General features: G+C 50.4%; 5 protein-coding genes across 5 annotated transcripts; 1 reads left to right on the plus strand and 4 right to left on the minus strand.

Annotated features, from left to right (window-relative positions):
- Positions 1-22: 22 nt before the first annotated feature.
- BO88DRAFT_400825 (HECT-type E3 ubiquitin transferase UFD4) lies at positions 23-6972 on the minus strand. Its single transcript, XM_025705691.1, has 8 exons — positions 6531-6972; positions 5922-6197; positions 5772-5866; positions 5035-5678; positions 3353-4964; positions 851-3301; positions 647-796; positions 23-593 (listed from the first exon to the last, which is right to left on the minus strand). The coding sequence occupies exons 1-8, from the start codon at positions 6623-6625 to the stop codon at positions 397-399; spliced, it is 5520 nt and encodes a 1839-aa protein (XP_025569054.1). The 5' UTR covers positions 6626-6972; the 3' UTR covers positions 23-396.
- A 1937-nt stretch (positions 6973-8909) lies between these two features.
- On the plus strand, positions 8910-10165 carry BO88DRAFT_33536 (nicotinamide/nicotinic acid mononucleotide adenylyltransferase). Its single transcript, XM_025702841.1, has 3 exons — positions 8910-9318; positions 9410-9683; positions 9743-10165. Exons 1-3 carry the CDS (start codon positions 9020-9022, stop codon positions 10013-10015), a joined length of 846 nt encoding a protein of 281 aa, XP_025569055.1. The 5' UTR covers positions 8910-9019; the 3' UTR covers positions 10016-10165.
- A 589-nt stretch (positions 10166-10754) lies between these two features.
- On the minus strand, positions 10755-12815 carry BO88DRAFT_400830 (SIS domain-containing protein; the record flags this gene model as incomplete). The annotated part of the gene is made up of 2 exons (XM_025705692.1): positions 12125-12815; positions 10755-12056 (listed from the first exon to the last, which is right to left on the minus strand). Coding segments are annotated over exons 1-2 (1328 nt in total), but the record flags the coding sequence as incomplete, so codon positions are not given.
- A 284-nt stretch (positions 12816-13099) lies between these two features.
- On the minus strand, positions 13100-14266 carry BO88DRAFT_379290 (class I SAM-dependent methyltransferase). Its single transcript, XM_025704474.1, has 2 exons — positions 14048-14266; positions 13100-13969 (listed from the first exon to the last, which is right to left on the minus strand). The coding sequence occupies exons 1-2, from the start codon at positions 14232-14234 to the stop codon at positions 13209-13211; spliced, it is 948 nt and encodes a 315-aa protein (XP_025569057.1). The 5' UTR covers positions 14235-14266; the 3' UTR covers positions 13100-13208.
- Positions 14267-14419: 153 nt separating this feature from the next.
- On the minus strand, positions 14420-19903 carry BO88DRAFT_379294 (CMGC protein kinase). Its single transcript, XM_025704475.1, has 8 exons — positions 17530-19903; positions 17062-17469; positions 16888-17004; positions 15768-15912; positions 15377-15702; positions 15019-15320; positions 14796-14958; positions 14420-14736 (listed from the first exon to the last, which is right to left on the minus strand). The coding sequence occupies exons 1-8, from the start codon at positions 19733-19735 to the stop codon at positions 14525-14527; spliced, it is 3879 nt and encodes a 1292-aa protein (XP_025569058.1). The 5' UTR covers positions 19736-19903; the 3' UTR covers positions 14420-14524.
- Between the last annotated feature and the right edge of the window lie 1963 nt (positions 19904-21866).

The following is a 21866-nucleotide window of genomic DNA, read 5'->3' on the forward strand; positions in this document are numbered from 1 at the left end:
AAAAAAGCGGAGACAAGAGATAACAATACCCTTTCATTTTTTGTGCGATAGACTATAGACCTATGTAATCAACAGATAGATACATCAGCAGACTAATAGACTCACTGGCCTCGGATACGAGTGGCATTTCTATCTAAATGGAAGCATGAAGCAACACCCCGGGACGCCTTTCCCACAAAGGCACAGAAAGCAGACAAATGTGGCCCGAACGCAGATTCCCCCCCCAAAAAAGACAAGTGCCCTAGGCATTGCATGAATACCCCCTTTTGTAAGCATAAGGGTATGTAGTTAGCTATCGTTCCGACGCACCATCAGTGCTCGTTCGTGTTCTTTTTGCGTCATTCGAAATCCTCCTTAGCATACTCTGAGTAGATCAACAGATCTTATGTGCAACAATCAGGACAAGTGGAAGGCTCCCTGGCCTTCTTTTATGGCAACTGACAGCCGCTCGCGGAGTACATCCAGGCTGCTGTAGTCTGGAAGCTTCAAGTAGTTGACACAGGTCATGACACTCGGCAGGTAATCATCTGGAGTGTAAGGCGGCTCGCTGGGGCGGCACACCACCGTGAAGATGGGGGTGAGACTCTTGAAACCTGTATATTCATTAGTTTAGAATTTCAATATAATCACAACTCAAAGTACGTACCGCCAATCGGTAGTTTGGGACTGCCAGTAACAAATTGTAGAAAGTCTCGCCGTTGTTGAGGGCTCAATTCACTCATCGTCTGAAGCAGATTCCGCACGCTTCGGCTGTCCATGTTGAAACCGTGATCGGCCTTGATCGAGTCCATCAGAGCTGCAGCAAAGCGGTTAGCTATCTCCAGAAATACATGTACAAGTGAATCCTTACTTTCAATAGTCCAGTCCTCCTCGGCCCGGCCAAACAGCATGACAAGCTCCTGTGGCGTGAACGTCCGAAGCGCGGAGTAGGGGAACACCTGCGAGAATCCGGCCCGGAAGGCCTCCACTTGTCGCTGGACACCGCTACCCAGAGTCAAGTCTATCACCCTTTCGACGTACAGATCAACGTTCTCGTTTGTTACGGGGATGTTGGAACCGTTTTGAATCAATTCGATGGCTGGGTAGCCAGGCAGGGTGAAATCCAAGCTCAGGTCTTCAACCTTGACTCCACCCACCTCGATCTGCTGAAGGGCTTGGGCCTTCTGGGCTTTCGACAGTGTCCGGTTGTCGTCCACGGCCTTCTTAGCGTTGGCAAACGACTTCAACAGAAGCAATGATTTCGCCAGATCATGGTCAACTGCTTTGACCGTGCCAAGAGAGGGGGCAACAGAAGATGAGCTGGCAGCAATTCGGAAGAAGGCCGGGTTAAAGGAAATGTCGATGATTCTTGAATCGAGCATGGACCGAGCAACAAACTTGCCCAGACACTTGAATAGCTGAAGCTGTTTCTTGCCAGATTCGGAAGCGGCTTGCTCCTCACTCATGGGTGCCGGGAAAAGGCCACGCTTGCCAAAGGCATACTCATCGCCGTGGACGGACTCATTCTCACGCCAAAGCTTGAGCTTCTTCTTTGAGAACTCCTTCGATACGGTAGAGTAGAACTCCAATGTGGGACCAAGACCGGTACCGACTTCTTCGAAGTACTCGACTTCCAAGACGCTGGGCGACGAACCGTACAACTCCATTACCTTCATAGCAGAGTCGAGAATACGGCTTCTCGAGATCCGTACTTTTTGTCGCTGTAGCCGACCGAGAATAGGCCGATCATCGCGCCGGTGATCGTTGCGGTTGTCGTCGTTCTGAGAGTTGTGCCATCTCATCATCGCGCGAGAGTAGCCAAACGCCGTCGACTGAAGGAACAGATGCCGTGTCTCGAACGGGAAGAGGAACGGAAAGAGGCGCGCGAGATCTTCACTCCAGCTGGGAAGGCAGCTGCTTGCTACGATGAGTGGCTCTTCCAGTTGTCGATTGAGCTTGGCTGTGAGCTTCGTATTGATGAACTGTGCCAATGGCTCTGGCGTGAGAGCGACCAGGTCTTTGGTCTCTGCAAGTATATCATCAAGGGTGGTGTTCATCTCATGCAAGACACGAAGCAACTGGAGGATGGATGCCGTCGTTTGATCTTGACTGAGCGACGCAGGCATGTCACTGCTATCGTCCTTGGGTGTAGAACCAGATGTCCCTTGAGTGAGCGTGGAAGGTTCCGGTGGGGGCGGACCTGGTGCACGTCTGAACTTGACCGTATGAACGGCAGACCAAACATTCCGGGCATTGGGCTCAGCGTGCTGGCGGTTGTGATGAACAGCACGATAGATGGTAGTCTCATTCGAGACCGGTTCACCGTCCACGCTGAACTCAATATGCCAGTCAGTCGGAATCGATGCCATAGCAGCCGCATATGAGGCGAAAGGCCGCCCAGCCATTGCCAGCGAACTGCCACCTGGGGGATGCTGCGCAGAACTAGAAGCAGACGCGGATGATTTGGATGCCGGCGTCGTTTGCGAGGGAGTAGCCACGCGAGTGCCGTCTTCCTTCCGAGCAGTGACCTTACCTGAAGATGCTACCTCCATGTTGACAGCAGTGGGGTCATGGACGTTATCGTCCGAGAGATCGTCCTCCAAGTCATCAACGATGGCGTTCAGCTCTTCGTCCTCGCCGTCATCTTCTGGATCTTCGTCATCACTCATTTGCCGTTCATCGGCACACTCCAGGGGTTCATTCTCGTGCTCATGTTCACCTGAAGCTTGATGCCGACCGGACCGCCTAGACCGGGAGCTGTGGTCACGTCCCTCAGCTGGCGAATCGTTGGAACCTGAGCGTGTCTCTCCTGGGCGCGCTGGTCTCCCAGTGTTTGATGATGCTCGAGGCGTGGCGGCGGCATCGCCGGTAGGGAACTCTCCACCGGCCAGCTGATCTCGCAGACGCGCCGCATTAGCGATTTGGTTCAAGATTGTTTCACGCGTGCGTGATGGTCTTGGCCGATCTGTAAGACTGATTCTAGGGTGAAGGAAATCATCCAGAGCCTTAAAGGTTGCTATGGCGTGGATGGAAACCATGATGTTTCGATACGTGCGAGGGATATCCGAATCTTCGTCTGCCACCAGCTTGAGTCTGAGTTGCTTGCCCAGCATGTAGGCGGCATTGCTACGCGTATTCTCCAATGAATTATGGCTGACCGTGGAGACCTCGAAATGCTCAGTCCGGCTGAGTAGATCCTGTAGCTTATGAATGAGAACACTGAAGGGCGTGGTTGCTGTGCTCTGACTCTGGGCCTTTTCAGAAATGGTAGATCCCATGAAAGCTTGTAGGAAAGCCGCGCGAGCCTCACGCATGGAAGTGGCTAATGGACTGGTGAGCAAGGAGACTTTAATGAGACTGGCACAAAACTTACCTTGGAAATCTCCGAATACATTGAGCAGCACCTTGATGATACCAGAGTTGAGCAGTTCAGAGCTGGTGATGCTTTCCAGTGCATCGCCATCAAAATAGGTTGCAAGCTTTTTGAATAGCGCAAGGCCGTCTTCATCACCTTCGCCAGCATAGAACGCCTCAATCCGGGCCGCAAGGGTCTTAAGTTCGTTCAAAGTCTCCAACGCCTTGTCCCGCATATCTCTTCCTTGGCTGGCTTCGCAGAGATCAACGAAGGCACGAGCATCGCGGATAACAATGTCTCGCATAGCGTTCTCGATTCTGGCAGAAAGGGCGTGACTGGAGAAGGATGAGGAGCTTGCAGACTCAGACATATCGTCGTTGTCTTCGTCGTCCTGCTCATCATAGTCATCTCCTCCCTCGGCATCGTCGCCACCATTGTCTTCCGCGCTACCAACCGCATCGTTTCCACCGTGGGATGGCTTCGCGTCTACAGCAGCATCCTGGGTTGGCGAGGGATCGCTCGCTGGCTTCCCCTGCTTTTCTGTGGATAGTGGTCCCTCGGCAAGCTTGAATATCTCGGAAATGACACCTTCACGGTGGAATTGGTGTCGATAAACATGCTCCAAGCGCTGGAATAGGATCTCTGCACAGCGTAGCGCAGAGGACACCAGGCTCGGGTGGTCCTTCTGTGAAAGGATGGCCGCTAAGAACGACGCATATGGGACCGTCCGTAATGCCTCTTCAATCAGGCTGGCATCTAGGTTATGCAGCATCTTGTGCTGAGCGGTCAGGACCTTTTGGCGCACCTCTAGGTTAACAGTACTAGAGTAAGCATCGGTCAAGGTTGGTAGCAAGATCATCGCGAAGCGCTTCAGTTCCGTCTTGCAATCCACAAGCAAGGAGCGCCGTTTCTCTTCCGATTCCTTGGCTTTGGGTGATTTCGGCTGGCGAGCAGCATCGCCCTCAGCAGGCAAGCTAGCCAAACTATCTGCCGAGAGAAAGAACCGATTCGGCGCACCCGGTAAGAGCTCACATATAACATTGAGAGTTTCGAAGACCTGTTCGCGGGGGCGATGAATAAGCGCTTGCATAACAAGAACACTGTCCATCTTGACAGCGGTGTCCTCTAGGTTCGCCGGCGGCGATACTCCCGTCAGAATCTGATAGAGAGTGTCGACCACGTCCATCTTGAGCAATTCAACGGACAGTCTCGGACTCGCTTTCGACGTGATGGCCAACACGCGGAGGAACTGTGTATGAATGTGCGGCCCGATGAGATTGGTAGTGCCGGGCAACAGCAGCCGAAGCACAGCCTTAAGCATGGCAGGCTCGATGAGCTCTTCCAGCTTCTCTGGCTTATGCTTAAAGCTCTCAACGATGCGAGAGACACATAGACAGCCCTGCTCGACAACCTTGGGATCGTTGCTGGCGAGAACATTGAGCAGAGTCGGCATGACATCTCTAACCACTGGGAACGAATCGTGAGGAAGGTTGCGGCAGCAATTAGCGGCTGTTGTGACTGCCGTACGCTGGGTGCTAGTTGGGAAGAAATCAAGATATGTCAAGCAAGCAGTTAAGCCCCCTTCGCGAACGATAGACGCGGGAAAATCCACTGATATTTTCGCCAGAGTCTGCAGCGACTAGTTAGCCTGCCCACCCAAACAGGGGCATACGGATGGCAAGAATCAAGGAATGACTTACGCTGAGAGCTTGCTCAGCCAAATCGATGAACTGAATGTCCAGCAGCTTCTGGCAAAGGACAGGGACAGCTCCTCCGTAAACAACGTTGGCCACGGAGCCACGTAAGGCCTCCATCAAATTGGCCAAGCAGCGACATGCGAGAAGCATGATCTCCGGGTTTTCCTCACCGAAATCGCTTGGCTGCATCAAGGCGACCAATTCCTTTACATACGGATCTGGGGAAAACTGGCCGGAAAGATTATCCTCATTTGATACAAGTAGTAGATCAGAGAGCTCCTGCAGAGCGATCAGCTGAATGGACGGGTCATCCTTCATTCTGAGGTTGCAAAGAATATCTCGCAAACGCGAAGACATGCCCGACATCATGCCGCTCAAAGCACGGAGGGTGCTTTGCAGACCCAAGGGGCTCCGCGACCCAAACAAACTGTTGTGGAAAAGGTCCCCGTCATCCTCGTCGTCATCATCATCCAGACCAGAGGGGATGGTTCCCTCGTGACTTTCACTTGGAGGAGAAGAATCCCGTTCTTCGCTTAGTTCTTGATCCTCCATCTCCTCTTCCGCCTCCTTCATAATGGTATCGGGACTGGCTCTGGAAGGGCGCTTCTTTTGTCGACGAGGCGATGGCTGAGCTGCTGAAGCATTATCTATCGCAAGAGTCAGTTCGTTCTATCCACGGAGGCGCAGACATGTGCCTCCCTGGGTTGGAGAACTTCTCCACCCGGCCGTTCCAGTCTCACCTTGTGACACCTTCCCGCTCCTGCTTGATTTCCGTCTAGACGCCGGAGGGGAGGCCTGATTCCTTGATGAATCCTCGGCAGGGTGTGATGAAGGACTGAAATCATGATACAGTCAGCCCGCATACTCTCAAGATCCCTATCGTAACTTACCCAGATTGGGACATCGCTGGACGATTGCGAGTACCGCGACGGGTGGTTGCAGGAGACTGTGCCGCTCGAGGGGGAGTTGCACGTCGCTGTCGCTTGGCTTTTCGGGGAGGGGAGGAGGGATTTGATTGTTCCGGGGCGTCTACCGATCGATCACGTCGCGCAGGGGCCTTTCGCTTCCGGTTTGAAGCCGAACCAGCGGCCGCGTTCGCAGGAGAGGGACCAGAGTCGGTAGACGGAAGAGAGTCTGCAGCTACTCTCGCGGCGGAGCGAGTGATTCTGGAGGACATGAGAAAACGTTCACTTCCAGGATGTGGGTGGGACAGAGGTGGAGAGTGCCGTGTGTGCGATCAAAATGAAGATGAAAGTAGAAGAACAGCTTGTAGTGTGATGAGGGATTTCCCACCCGACCCAGATAGCAAACAATTATGACGGTGATAGTTCCCGTCGAGTACGCAGCTGGTGGGTAGAGCTCTCCATCCACCCAGGCAGTTGGACAGGCCTGTAGGGAACGGGCTCTTGCGGAGGTACCACGAAAAAGGGGAAGGAATCCAAGATCAGGTCACAGGGCACAGGGCCAAAGAGTGAAGGGAAAAGAGATCAAGTATGTACCTAGCGGCAGTGGCGGAAGGTCCAGCAGAGGTTGGCTGAGTGGAAGAGTCCTCAAGAGGGTCCTGGCGGTGAGCACTGGGCCTTTGTCTGGCCATATGTCGATTGCTAACAAGAGCTAGATAAGGAGGGCTCGCTCGTCACTTGTCACCGTTAACCCGCCATCCGTTACCCTAGAGAGTGTTGACCAAGCGTGGGTAGAATGGCGAATTGGGTTCCGTCGACGATCCGGGGGAGGGTTGTAGCTGAGGGACGGCCGATCGGGGGAGGACGTGAAGGGGGCGATACTTGAGAGAACAAAGGTGTTCACTAGTAACAAAGGAGTGATCAATTAATAATATATACCAGAAAGTGCAGATGATCGTAAGGGTCGTTGTTGAGAACAGAGGAACGTGAATCGGGGTAAAATGGAAGTGGTGGTGGATGAGGTGATGGTGAAGGACGGAGTTTGGGGGGGGGGAAGATGATTGACGTGGTTGGCGGTGGTGAGTGACGCCGGCCTGAGGAAGCCAGTCCGGAAGGCGTCAGACAGCCAAAGTGCAGCTTCAACCACTATCTACCACCACTAGAGAGGTTACGGCATTTTCCTATATAAAGCCCCAACTGTTGGGGTTTTTGGTGCGGAATAAACCACAATTTAACCTGCACTTTTTATAAATCGTTCACCTGGACCAACGCGGTCAACAGGGTCTGACCTCTCCATGTACTCTTGTGTCCAGTAGTTGACTATCTGCAGTAGAAGCTGAATAATAACATGACTGGTTTGGATGGATTTTCATCCCAGGAACCAAGGACCAAAGGGCTAGAATAGCTGTATAGATCGGTAGTCTTCATATTAATCTGCTACAGCCCCGCTAAATGTATATGGTTTCTTCAATAGCCATCAACTATGTCGGTAGTTGATGTAGTCTGTGGTCGGACTTGAACGGGCAAATGCATATCCCGCTTTGGGCCATCTCCTACTACTAGTAGTCATAGTAATGTTGCAATCCACAGACCTTGGGAGGTTACCACTGAGGTGTCATCCCAAGTCTTCAGCATTACCTACGATCACCACATTCACATGAAATCCATACTGTAGATGGGTAGCGTGACAGGCCCCTTGCTGATACTCCTTGATACTATTTATAAGTTATAATTGGCTACCTGAGGGGCAGTGATAATCACAATAAACATACCCATCTGGTACTTGTGTATGATATGAGATAACATAGCAGATAGGCAAACAGACCACTTGGCTTCAAGCCTCCTCCTGGTCGATGCAGAGAGCTGGCAAATCTACTGGGTAAGTACCTTGGTGTCGCACCATACTGCCATGATCTGCATTTTTCCCTATCAGAGCATCACATCTGTGACATTCCACCCAGTGCAGAACTGCAGATGACTGCATCTGCGCGGGGAGTTCATTGAATCTTATCGCGTGCGTGCCTCGGATTCATTACCCGGTCGGATATGTGAACAGCTTTAATTCCGGTGTTCCACGGTTAATTCACGATGCATGCAAGAGTTGAGGAGATGATAGTTATGCCTAATGGAGCGATAGACAGCGCCGTAACGGCTATAGCGTCGGGCTGGTCTCCACCTTAACGACCTAGATTCTTTTGGGAAAATCTTGCGGCAAGACAGGGTAATTCTGCCCGTGTATGGAGTAGATAGGCGAAGCAGTTGTTCCCGAACCATGCGGAGTGAGTGGATGTCGCCAGGGGGATGGTGACTCACTTCATTTCAATCAATTGGGGGATGTCTGCCAACAACTGTTATAGGAAGTGTGGATTGGAGATGACTGGCTTGGGAGAGGAGAATCCTGCAGGGAGGCTAATTCAAGGGATGCCTTCCAGACCGGCCCTTGAGGATTAGAATAGTGAAACAGGATGGATGACAGACATCAAGTACCCCCCTCACAGGGCTGTTGTGCTGGGCCCGATCGATGGAGAGATAGATAGCCGGTTACCGGGTATGTGGGTAATATGTGACGGACATATACCACTTTGGGAGAATGGCAAGACAGGGTGCCCTTCTCATAATTATGTAGATTGTAGAGTCAAACACTCCATATTAGCTAGGTGGGAGATTGGCAGCCTGCTAGGCACACCATGATTGCCTGCGCGTCCAGGATGCGGGACAATACTATAAGTAAGTAAGATGGGGCTCGGTGGTAAATGCTCGATACGGTGAAATTGATGATGTGATCGCGCCCCGAGGTACACCGAACATCCGTCTTGGTCGTTTTTTCTTCCCCGCCCGCCTCTTGCATTTCCCCCACGCTGACTAACCCCCCTGCGCCCGCATCCCATCCTTTTACCGGCGAACTCAAATCTCATCCATCGTCCATATTATCTCTCTTCGCCATTCCATCCCACCCGATCTCTCTTCCGTCTGTCTCCGTCTCAATCTTCCAACCAATTTCCATCGATTTTGGGCCAGATTTGGTCCCTCCCAGCCTTTCCCACCACCCTGGGACACCATTCTGCCTCTGCCTCTCATCTGCAACCATGACCGACGCAATCAGTGACGATGTCCACCGGCGATCCTCGCCTTTGCCTCCGGCTCCGATGGACGACTACGCCTTCCCGGAGCTTCGTCTGAAGCGCACAATGGACGACCCCGAAAAGACACCTCTCCTCTTGGTGGCTTGTGGCTCCTTCTCACCCATCACCTACCTGCACCTGCGCATGTTCGAAATGGCCGCCGATTACGTCAAATTCAGCACGGACTTTGAACTGGTCGGGGGTTACCTATCCCCTGTGTCTGACGCCTATCGGAAGGCCGGTCTGGCTAGCGCTGAACATCGGTAAGACATCTTTGTCCCACCCTGCCATCTTACCAACCGTACATTCCGCACCCCGCCTTCGTCCATGCGCTAACTGCAATGATTCGGATAGTGTCGCTATGTGCCAACTCGCCGTCGATCAGACCTCCGACTGGCTGATGGTTGATACGTGGGAACCGATGCAGAAGGAGTACCAACCGACAGCCGTGGTGTTGGACCATTTTGATCATGAGATCAACACTGTACGACAGGGCATCGAGGCCGGTAATGGTACTCGCAAGCCCATCCAGATTGCTCTGCTGGCAGGTGCAGATCTGGTCCATACCATGTCAACCCCTGGAGTCTGGAGCGAAAAGGATCTTGACCACATTCTCGGAAAATACGGCGTATGTTTCTTGCTACTTTTCCTCTCAATTCCTGGGATCTCCGCTAATAATCTTCCCAGACTTTCATCGTGGAACGCACCGGAACCGACATTGACGAAGCGCTCGCTGCCCTGCAAACGTGGAAGAAAAACATCCATGTCATTCAACAACTTATCCAAAATGACGTCAGCAGCACCAAGATCCGTCTGTTCCTGAGACGTGACATGAGCGTCCGATACCTGATCCCCGTCCCTGTCATTCATTACATCGAACAACACAACCTCTACAAGGACGATAGCACGGCATCAACCGACAAGGGCAAAGGCCGACAAGAACCCGGATCGTCGGGGTGAATCGCCTTCCGGTGATTTCCACTCCCCGCTTTGAAACGAACTGTCCGAGTCGTCCCGCTTTCACCACCACAGGAAGACTCGAGCACAGGCAGAAGAGAGAGAGAGAGAGAACACATGGGCATCCATTGTAACAGAGTCAGCCCCGGTCGTCTCATGAACCCATTGAGATACCTACTTCAAAGACCGCGCGGGATATCTCGGCCCGGTGCCAGAGTCATTATCACATCCCCCGCTGTAACATAGACATCTTCTCTTTCTCTCTCTCTTCCTTCGTCATTTTGTTACCCTGCCTCTTTCAAAATGTGCTTGACAAACCACTCCAGTGACATCCGCGCCCCTTGGATTCCGACCGGGCACGGATATTACGGTGAAGCGGGACGTGAACTGCCCCCTTCCTTATTCCCCACCTATAATGGTGGACGTCGGTTTCCAAAAAACGAAGAACTCAAGTCATGTTTCGATGCTATGTCCTTTTGATTATATCGGGCGTTCCGCAGTGTTACGAGTAATGCGTTGAAGATACCATAGATTAATATTCTGCCTCCGTCCTTCTTTTTCCGGCCTGCTTTTTGTGTGCTGCTATCATGTCCCCACGATGATGTTTATACCCTGTTTATCTTGCTTCTGGCTCTTTTGAGATATGTGTACCGATACGTTAGATGATTACCTACAAAAGATGACGGTAGATTTAGACTTGAAATCGGACAACCAAACAACTTACTAAAGAAAACTTTCTTTTGCTGTCATGATCGGAGTGATCGGGTATCTAGTGCTAACTAGTAAGAATAATGAGTCTCTTCTATACTCAATCCAAATGGACACGGAGTTATTGAAGTTGTATGTATGAAGGTGGGTATGGACATCAACAGGGTTCCCCACAAGAATAGGAGTAATATGTAAGTGAAAAGTATAGACAACCCGAAAAGTCGAAGATTGAAAACATGCTGAGGTTGCAACACAACGACATACCCCACCAGCAGACAAACCCATTTCAGGTAGGGGATACATGTCCCCAAAGCTATCTATAGTGGTTGAAACGGAATATTTATAAGACAAAAAGGCAAAAGGACACATAAAAATCAGGCATGAGTTCATATACATCATCAGGAGTTTCAGAGTGGGGAGGGGATATAAATATGTTTTAGTCATCACAATCATTCCATAGATCGTCGGCTTCTATGACCCCGAGACAGTGGTCGGGGTTGGTATCGTCCATGACGGCTACCACGGTCACGGGGGTGCCTGAGGATGCACCGGCCTCGGAGACCAGCCGGCGCGCGTCATCAATGGTGCTCGAGCTCGTAAGGCGGAACCAGTCCTTGCGGGAGACTCCGAAAGGTAGACCTAGTTCAGTGAAGGCAGAAACATGCATATCTACATAGTTGCTCTGGGAAACGAAGCGGAGATGCCTTGGGGGCACGATTTCGGACGGTGAGAGATGAACCCATGACTTGGCGTTGGGGTGCTGGATAGCAGTGAGGAGAATGTCCAGAAGACGGATTTTACCCGAGGCCGACACCCTGGGAATTTGATCGAGTGACACGAGCATGTCACGGACGAGTGGACGCTGATTGGGTTTGCCGTCTGACTGCGGGAATGAGTTCGTGGTCTGTTGGGCTGGAATATAGTCTGATGGGGCGGCAGAACTTGATGCGGACGACATGCTCATAGGCGTCAAAGCCATGGACGCAGCGCCGATAGCCCCGCCAGGATGGAAGCCCTTGAAAATCTCCGCTGGGCCTCTGCCAGGAGCTGTATGTAGCCGCCGAGCCGTAGCAATAGCCAATGCATCTCCCAGCGATAAGGCTACCGTGGTGGACGAGGTCGGGGCACATACGCCGATCGAGGTCTCTTCATCCTCGTGGATCGGTGCTGGCAAGAGGATCCCCATATTCGAGGGGTGGAAAGAAAGCAGAGGGCAAGTCGACGAGACCATATGAGAAGTAATGGCGATAACCGTGACGGTTGAAGGAATGTGAGGGAGCATGAGCAGAAGCTCCGGTGTGCGACCCGAGAAAGAGATTAACAATAGTGTATCATGCTGGTGCATCCAAATTCAGTCAGCATGTGGTTCTCCCTCAAACATAGGCCAGGCCAGGACATTCTTACCGGTCGTATCATGCCCAGGTCGCCGTGCAAGGCTTCCGTGGGGTGCAAAAAGGCACTGTAGATCCCCATACTATTCATGGTGGCTTCCAGCTTCTGAGCGATCTTGCCACTCTTGCCGACACCGCAGCAGACCAGTTTCCCGCCATGCTTGATGGTGCGCACGATCTGAGCCACCGCGCGCGCGAGATTATCTTGAGCCAACGGATCGGTCTGGTAGATGTGCTCCAGATGCGCCAGAGCGGCGCGCTCCGCCGCGATAACCTGCAGGGCTGAAGCCACGGGCGCGGTGTCCTTGGTTCCCATTAGCGGGACTTCGGAGGGATCTGGAGGAGTCATCGGAAGGAGGAAATCATCGTGGAGGGAGGGGTTGGACTCCGGGAGGGGCATGGCGGGCGACAGCGGGATCGCGAATGGCTGCTTCAGGTGCCGCATGGTCATGAAACCATTCTGTGGTGGGGAAGAGAAAGAGAGGGAAAGAGAGTGAGACGGCGCCTTTCTCCCAGGAGGTAAGCCTGGGAAGAAAGATCCCGGACGCGAACCTGGAGACGCAGTTGAGGAGGGGAAAGGAGGAGAAATCCGATGGTGGGGGGCAAAACAGAAACAAAAAAAGTGGAGGGGGAGGGGAGGAAGAGAGGAGGGAAGGGAAAGTCCGGGTGGCTGATTTTGGTGATAGGATTATCTAGACTACTACGGATGTAGTACTAGAGATAAAGAAAAGTTGCCTCGGATCGGATGTCCTTCTCCAATCCGCTTGCTAGAGCTGACCACCTCCCCGAACGATTAGAAATGAAATCTGTTCTTCCTTTTGCACCACCTTCTAGATCCCGATGCATGCATCCTTCTACGCTTTTCTAAGTTCTAACCCCTACTTAGTCGGTCTCCGCCCGGCCATTCGGAATCCGCCATCACACCATCCGCAACGCTGCTGATGTCTTGCAGATCCATTCCCCGCTACCGTTCCGGACACGCTCAGTTGTCTTCCATGTCAATATTTGACTATCAATATTATTACAGTGGCGAAAAGATAATGCTAGTGTACACTGTCTGAAACAATTCATCCATCCAATCCTTTCAATTGCCCCTCTTAAGCCCGGTTAAGCGGCTTGATACCCTTGTGGATAGCGGCAATTCCCCCAGTCAGATTCTCGAAGCCACGTCCCGGGATCATGAAGCCAGCCTTCTGGATCATGCCGCGGAATTCCTCCTGGCTAGGGAACTGCTCAATACTCTCCACCAAGTACTGGTAGCTGTCGCGATCACCGGCCACCAGCTGACCAATCATGGGAATGGCGCTGAAACTCCACTGCTTGTAGACCGCATTGAACAGGGCATTGTCGACCTTGCTGAATTCCATGCAGGCAAACACACCACCGGGCTTCAGCACACGGAACGCTTCGTTCAGGGCTGCCTGCTTGTCCGTGAAGTTGCGGATACCGAATACCACAGTGTAGAGGTCCACCGAGTTATCCGGAATGGAAGGCATGGACTGCGCATTGCCCTGCATGAACGACAGTCGATTTGTGTTGTAGTAAGGGGTCTGCACGCTGCGCTTCTGACCCTCCGCCAGCATGTCCGCGTTGATATCGGCGATCGTTACGCGGGTCTCGTGGTCATTGTTGATGTTCGTCGCGTGGTCCAGCATGCGAAACGCGATATCGCCCGTCCCGCCGGCGATATCGAGAATGTTCCAACCACGGCCGGCCGTATCGTGTTCGCGAGAGGGAAGTGCGGATCCGGGGTTGAGAGAGCGGACAAAGTGATCTTTCCACAGGCGGTGGATGCCCAGCGACATCATGTCATTCATCACATCGTAGGACGAGGCAACGGAGCTAAAGACGGCTCCAACTAGACATTGACACAAGCCTTAGTACATACTTTCTTTCTTCAAGTATATCGATGCAAATTAAATCCAGATAAACCTACCCAAAGACTCCTTCTGCGCTTCAGGAACATTTTGGAAGCCGAAATGGGTCATGCGATCATCCTGGTTGACCTTGGGCGGATCCTGGGCACGTCGTGTGCAGGAGAAACAGCGGTATGATGTCTCCGGGACGATAAATCGTCTCCGGGCTTGCAATTGGAGGCTCCTCCAGACGGTGCGGGACGACATGATGGCTGGACTGAGGTGAGGTTGGATGAACGGTTGGTCGGCGGAAAGAAGAACGAGAATCCCAAATGCGGAAGCCGTACTGGATTCCGGATCCTCAGGCACCCGCCCGGCCTTTTTTTCCCCAACTCTTCCGCCGGCTCCACTTTCACTTATCGAGCACCTACTATCTAAATGCCCAACTACGCCTTCAAGTATACAAATAGGAAGAGTTCCTCTTGTGCGCTATAAGGGGTATAATTCGCCAAATCCAACACTTTACAATTGATCTAGCAGAGGAAATCGCATCACAACTAGGTATCCTTCGACAGATGAGCAGGAAGCTGCAATCCCTTCATAAGCCACTCATCAAATATCAGTTCTCCGGTAGCTGGCCTGTCCTTTGGGTCCCATGTTAATGCCCTCCGCATAAGTTTTAAGAATGCTTCCTTCTCAGGTCCTTGAATATCAGCCGCCCGTTCCTCAAATGTCATGCTCGGCACCGGCGCAAGCTCCTTCCATTTGCCTGATTGTATATATTAGCCGGGCTTCAATGTCAAATAGCTGGTTCAGTTGGCAACATACTATTCTCATCCCATAATACCGAGCCTACTTTGCTTCGCTTAACAAAGTCGGTGGGAGGTGGTCCCATAATCGCAACCATTTCCGCAAGATGGACTCGATCATCAAATATACCATCATTGTTTCTGCCGTCGAATAGTGTTCGGGTACAGACCATATCCCAGGCCTACATGGAAGTTAGTATGAGCTACATGAAGGGTGGACTTCGATAAGCATCATATCTTACCATCAGGGCAATGCTCCACACATCCACTTTGCTTTCCCAGTTCATCTTTAGTACCACCTCGGGAGCCCTGTAAATATTTGGCATGATATCGTCGTCATGCTCATCTTCACTGAATCGAGCTTCTCCAAAGTCACTGAGCAATGGTAATTCATTTCCGGGGACAACAATATGGCTGGTGTAGATTGTGCGCTCAGGGCCGAGTTTTTTCCTAGGCGAAGGGGCCTCAATCTCTGCGTCTTCGAGACCGGAGAAATTCTTGGGATCTCCGGGAAGTAGGAGATTCTTCAATGTAGATCTGCATACTGGTCAGTAACGGAAGGAAAAAAAGAACTGTATGATCGATTGCGTAGCATTTTACCGGTGTGTATGACCTTCGCCTCAGTATGCAGAAAATCAACTATACCCAGCACTTGCCGCAGGCAAGGCTTCAAAGCGTCGAGGTTCATCACCCTCCCCGGAAAGAAGCACAAGAATTGGTCGACACTCAGTCCGAGCGGTTGATGTACAAGACACATGTGACGACCATGGGGACCTTCTAAAAAAAAGTGATCCCATAGTTGACGAATGAGATTCTTTCCGGCATGGTCTGTTTCAACTGCGTTTATGCGTTCGTATACGGCGAGTTCGTTGCTATTCTTCATAGTACCAGAAACATAGATCTTCAAAGTGACATGCTTGGAATTACTGAGGCCACACGTTTAGCAAAGGGTCCCGAAGCTGGAAGTATCGACTAGACTGAAAAGAATTACCTTAAATCGCGACCGAGCCAGACGGTAGATGTGACGCCATAGCCTAATTTGGCAACGACTTGATATCGGCCATCCAGAACTTCCCCGAGGCGGACGGGGTAGTATGTCTTGACATCGTAAGTCGGTAGAGTCTCTTCCTCAACCTCTTTTGTTAGATCAATGACCTCGGATCCTGATGTAGGAAATACGCGTTGTATGGTTGGGTTTGTAGACGCGATCGTGGATGTTGGTCTGCATTTGATTGGATGAGACGATCTAGGTAGGGCTCTATAGCGCAAAGGTAGTAGATTACGTGAGGATATGGAAATGCGGCTTGCGCGTATATTTGATACTAGGCGAGTACGTGACTGAGGCCGAAACATTTCTGGTCGTTGTTGATAATGGCAGAGATTCAAGATGCCTTGGGCTCAGGGATCAGGCGGCCAGTTCAGGCAGCCAGACATCCACATGCTTGGCGGCTGCCAATCACCTTTTCTGTCAGCCATTCTTCATCGCATTGCCACAGATGCCGATAATGACTTATCATCTGATACTATCAACTGAGATGCACTTGCTTGTTATTGAGATGGTACTGGGCACCGCTGCAGTTATTGGAAGCATCGCCTAGTTCATTAGGCTTCTAGGAAGATTTGAAGTTATTCCTATAATATTGTCCTTGTTAAGCTTCATGGTGACCACGACTTAGCTTGATCAATAGATTCTGCTATATCTTCAGCAGGCATAACGAAGGATTTAGAACGACACCCAAAATGTAACATGATAACACCAACTACTTTGGCACATTTAGTCAACAACCTACGTTGGTAGTGGCTTCTATGATGGACATCAGGTGACGGACAAGATAAACAACACCAGTTTCAGACTCCTGTAGCTAGCTAAGGTGACTTAGCCCCAGAAATTTGGAGGAAATCGGATGGGTACATCATTCTCTGAATGGAAAGAAACATTCGTAAGTATCCGACAAGCAGGCAGAGAAGCCAGGAATATTGAATGAAAGACCAGACTCACCTCAAAGATAGGTCTTCGGAAATAACTGCCTTTGAGATGTTTCATTGTGACGCCACCTTTAGAACATTAGATGGCATATTATTTGGCCTGCGGAAATGAGCTGTTGACCTACCTTTCCACTCCGAGAAAACGGATATCATAGGAAAGAGATCTGGATCATCCTTAAGGCGTCGTACAAATTTCGAAGTCTTTTTGCTTGTTCCGATTTGGTAGATCATAAATATCACAGCTGCAGATTTATCAATTAAAAGGATGGGAAAGAGAGGGTGTGCAGAACATTACGTACTGCGACGGGGGTATCCAGCGAGTTCTAGCTTCCTGCCGCATTCGATGATAGCTTTCACAAATTCAGATTCAGCTCTAGACTCGGGATAACTGCCAATGGTAATAATTATGAGCAGCGGCCTGTCAAGTCTCTGAGAACTGACTTTGCTGTAGACTAGCGGCTCGAGAATCCTAGATCTTAGGTTTGTGCCAATTGCAGTGTTGCCACCGGGACCCAATGGCGCGGAATCCAAGATCTTCTTCACCTGGTCAACTGCGAGGTTAGGGAATATATTAACCTCACAATTAACAAAACGTAGCCCAACGCCTCTACCCGCAGGGAGCAGTTGGGTGGTGACATTGGCCAACTGCTTGACGAGTTCTTTCTGGACATCCCAACGATTTTCGCGTCTCATCTCTGAGCTATCATCTAGAAATGGTCCCCGGAGTTAAGCAAGCTAGATGAGCGATCGAAACTGGCAAAACTCACCGCAGTAAAACACTTGCTGGTACATGGACGTCTTGACTGTCAAGGCCATAGGTTTTTCATAGTGGGCCTTCAACCCGTGGCCGGAATACATATTCTCAGCCTTCTTCCATAAGTACACCAGGAAACCCTTTTTCGATTTATCAGAGAAGAATCGTCGAAGGAATGCATCACACCTTAACATATTATCAATGTGTTTCACCAAATCAATATTAGTTTCCACCAATTCCGCCAACTCGGCCTCAGTTTCTGCTGCCCATCCTCCAGTCTGATACAGAAGTAGACCATATCCAGTCTCCAACACTGTTTGATGCCTACCGTCTAATTTCCTTTCAAGTGACCGTCTGCGTTCCGACAACATGGCTCTCCGTTGCCTAATTCCCTCCGCCCGGGTACTGGCATTTGCTGTATCCTGTGTCGCTTTGCTGATCGTGTTGAGTAGCCGGGATTTCAGCGCATTGAACCTTTCTATTTCCCCTTCCACGTCATTCAAGCCTGCCTTGGCAATTTTCAAGGAGGAGTTTATATCCCATTCATGCTGGTTCAGATTGTCTGTTTCGTGGCGCAATTCATCTTCCTCTTCTATGACGCCCTCCACTTCAAGCTTGAATGTTAGTACTTCTAACTCGAATGTGGCATTAATGGTGACACTGGGCGGACTCGCCGTGGCGGCTAATATCACCACAAATATCTTCTGCATGTTGTCTCGTTCCACGCTTGCCTGGATATTGAGCGTGCCGTCACTGGCACTTTGTCTACCGAATGCTTCTTTTCTTATAGAGCCGGATCTCTGGGCCAGATCTTGGAGGGATGTGGCTCTGGAAGATATCATCATGTGACATCGAGCCTGCGCTTGGGAGCCCTGCGTATCATACTCGAGCAGCACCAGGAAGTCGCTGGAGTCTTCACCTCCGGAGCGGAACCGGGTCCATAGCTTTTGGACAGCATGATCAGCCGGGTCACTTGATGTCGTAATAATAGACCGATCTTGCAACCAGCGATCTGACGGTTCGACTTCAATAAGTTCCAACCCTGCTTCGATAGGGTCCTCAACAAAGAAATCATTGTTATAGCTAACTGTTCGCTGTGTTTTCTTATGCCGATCGATCAGAATATGGACCGGCTGAGCCGGTGTCTTGGTCGCAATTGAGTCGTAAATAACTGCACAATGATCTTGTGGCCTAAGGTAGTATTCACCCGACTGGCTTTTCGAAAGCGGGATTGCTACCAAAGTTTCCGGATTCAACAGACCGCAGTTAAGCAAGCCAAAAAGCCCATTTTTGTCTTCGTGAAGGGACAGATTGACTCGAACCAAGCCCCCTTCAATCTGGAACGTGCATGGAGACCTGGTCCCGTTCATACGCGGAACAATATTCTGACAACCTCGAAAGTCCGCGGGGGATGCGGCAAGTACACCGGCTGACAAGGCCTTATTATCGTTTGAATTATACTGATAATGCTCCGGGCTAGAGATACCCCACGCCAGAATCGACTCATCCCTCGAGCTTTTCATGATCTCTTGCTGGAGACGAGTAAACGCTCGATCGGCCCCTTCACCATAGATCATCGGCATAGTCACATCGAAGATTCCAAGAAGGCAATAGGCAATATCTTCCTCCCGTTTTGTGACTCTGTTGGAGGCCCAGGACATACGTTGAGCGATGCTTGCCTCACTTAATCGGGTTCCTTGCAAGAACCGACGCGGTATTCCAAATTTGCGGTCAATAATACCTGATCTGATCGCCTTCGTTCCTAGGTAGTGCCACCCTGAATCGAAGAAGCGAAGAATATCAGGAGCCAAAAGCTCCTGTAGAGTCCAGCCTCGTTGGAACCAGCGGCATGAACTGAACTGAGTCAATGGGAAACGGTTATTATCCTCAACGGTCACATCAGCTAGGTAGGAATAGCAAACGGCAGCTTCATTATACCATCGGAACATGGAGTTAATGGCTTCGCCGAGTTCGACCGAGTTGGTTTTGTCAATGCAGCAGGTGTCAACCCATGCATACTGAATGCCGTCTTTTTTGGCCTGTTCGCAGCATTTCGCGACCTTGAATGGTAAACTCTTTCTTTTGATACTGTTCTCGGTGATGTCGCGGAATGACAGTTCCTCATGATCGGCCCCCCATGTATGTGATAGTATAGCATAAGAGGGCGCTGATCCATAGAATTCCTCGAGATTGAGTGTATCAACATTGATCAGGCGCATAATGGTACCTGAGCTGTTGACTAGCCGGCAGAAGGCGTTCCTACAGGCATATGGAAGTCAACATGAATTAACTGCAATCGACGAATGATGAGAGGTAACCCGAATCTGACTATACAGCTAAGCTTTCATGAGTATATAATGTGCCGGCCGTAGTCAGCAACTGGATTCGAGGGTATTGTTGGAAAGTGGGTTTAGGAATAAGCTGAGATCTTCGTCTTCGTTGGGCTGGATTAGCGGCCGGGGCCACGTGAGGGTGAACAACTGGCGTACAGCTGTCATATGCAAGTGCCCCGACACAGAAACCGAAGGAATCTTTTCCGATGTATCAAGTAAGTTACATATTTCCCCGGTCGCTAGTCAAGCCATACTGTCATGCTCATTCATTGCAGCATTACTTCAAATCGTCGTGGATTCGAATTCTCTTGAATCATGCGCTGGGGTATAGACTACGAGGTAAGCTGCCTTGTCTTCAGGCTCATGGTTCTGGAATGTACAGAGTATAGGGCCAATAATCTGAGCCTGACAGTTTGCAGTAACTTCTCCGAAATCCATGCCAACAAGCCTAAGGAGAAGAGATTAATTCTATGAGAAAGGTTGTGCAACAAGCTAGCAGTGTGTATGGCAGGAACACGGCGTAACATGTCGATAAAATCTCGAGGCCGAGCGCAGATGTACCGGCCTGGCACATCAAGACCCGACCCTTTTGAGCTGTGGTTTGAGGGTGCGCCACACGGATATTCGAACCTCACGCAAAGTAGTATTCCTAACTCTAGCTTACATTAACAGAAATCGTCCAGTGCTACTATTTGATGCTGCATACGTGCTGGTTCGGAAAACTCATCAGGTTGACTTTACCCCTGACCCCAACCTATAATAGGAACAAATAGGCTTATGGCACGTTGAAGACAATGCGCGCCATAGTTACACCCCATTAGACTCATTGGAAAGGCCACGCAGACTAGATCTGCAGGAGGGTACAGGTGGCAAGTAATAAGTGGCTGGGAGCTTTGACAGAAGATGCGGTCTCGCAGGCAACTGGGTTATCCGTTGTGACACCTGTTTGGCTTATCTTATGTTCAGGGCCTACCTACCTTGCTGCGTTATTGACCTTTGGTAGGATGGTGCCTTTTGGGTTCCTTAATGCATATCTGCCTACGCACTACGTATTACGCATTACGTGATGCCCAGAACCGTATCCTTGCTTCAAACGGCGTCGCGCCTCTATGGCTAGTATCTCGATAGCCAAACCGATCGGATCGAGATCATGATAATAATTGAAACAACTTGGGATAGCGCATCATTTCCTGTTCTATGGTGCGTAACTAATTACTGGTACGAAAAACAGAGGTCAAACCTAGGTCGATTGCGATCAACGGGCGTTAAGCACAAGTATAGAAATTGGGCTCAAAGTCTCAGGGACATGCCATATCAGTATTTATGAAAATGATATTGATCTGACACAAATAGCACCAATCCTAAACAAGTCCCTAGTTGAATTTAACTTTTCCTGGTTGCGACATGTTCTTCTCTCTCCTGAAAGACATAATCTTCTCAATTTTAATTGATTTGATCTAATCACAAAGCCTAACTAACCGGCCTCTGTTGCTGTCACTGGCTATCGGAAAGGTGGCAATGATAGCTGAACTTTGGTTTGACTTTCTTTCTCTGAAATTACGCATTGGCGTTTCGCCGGTGTGCTTTTCACTAAGATGTAAGATTTGTTCTTAAATTAGCTCTCTTGAACACTAGCTGATGCCCTAAGCATATGATTTGCCCCGTCTTCCACTAGAACAACTTTGCGTTCTTTGAGGTATTGCGAAAGTCTCTCGATGTAAATTTTGAAGATAGAAAACCCCTACTTACAGCATTTCTTTGCAGGTAGTCAGCAAAACCGAACAACCGGCTCTGTTTTCTGTACGTTCGTTCTCACATACTATCCTGAAACAGGCTCGTTCACCCCATACAAAGCTCCCAACACAGCCGTCTTGGCTGCTGCGGGTGTGCTCAAATCCTCTTTTGCGACGGTCAATCAATTATCTGTTCAGCCGCATCTTTCATCATTTTGAGTCTCGGTTCCTCCATTTCAGCTGTTTCAGTGAGTAAGGAAGATCATAGTTGTATTGATGACAGC

Source organism: Aspergillus vadensis, assembly GCF_003184925.1.
Source record: "Aspergillus vadensis CBS 113365 unplaced genomic scaffold BO88scaffold_1, whole genome shotgun sequence".
Lineage (NCBI taxonomy): Eukaryota > Fungi > Ascomycota > Eurotiomycetes > Eurotiales > Aspergillaceae > Aspergillus > Aspergillus vadensis.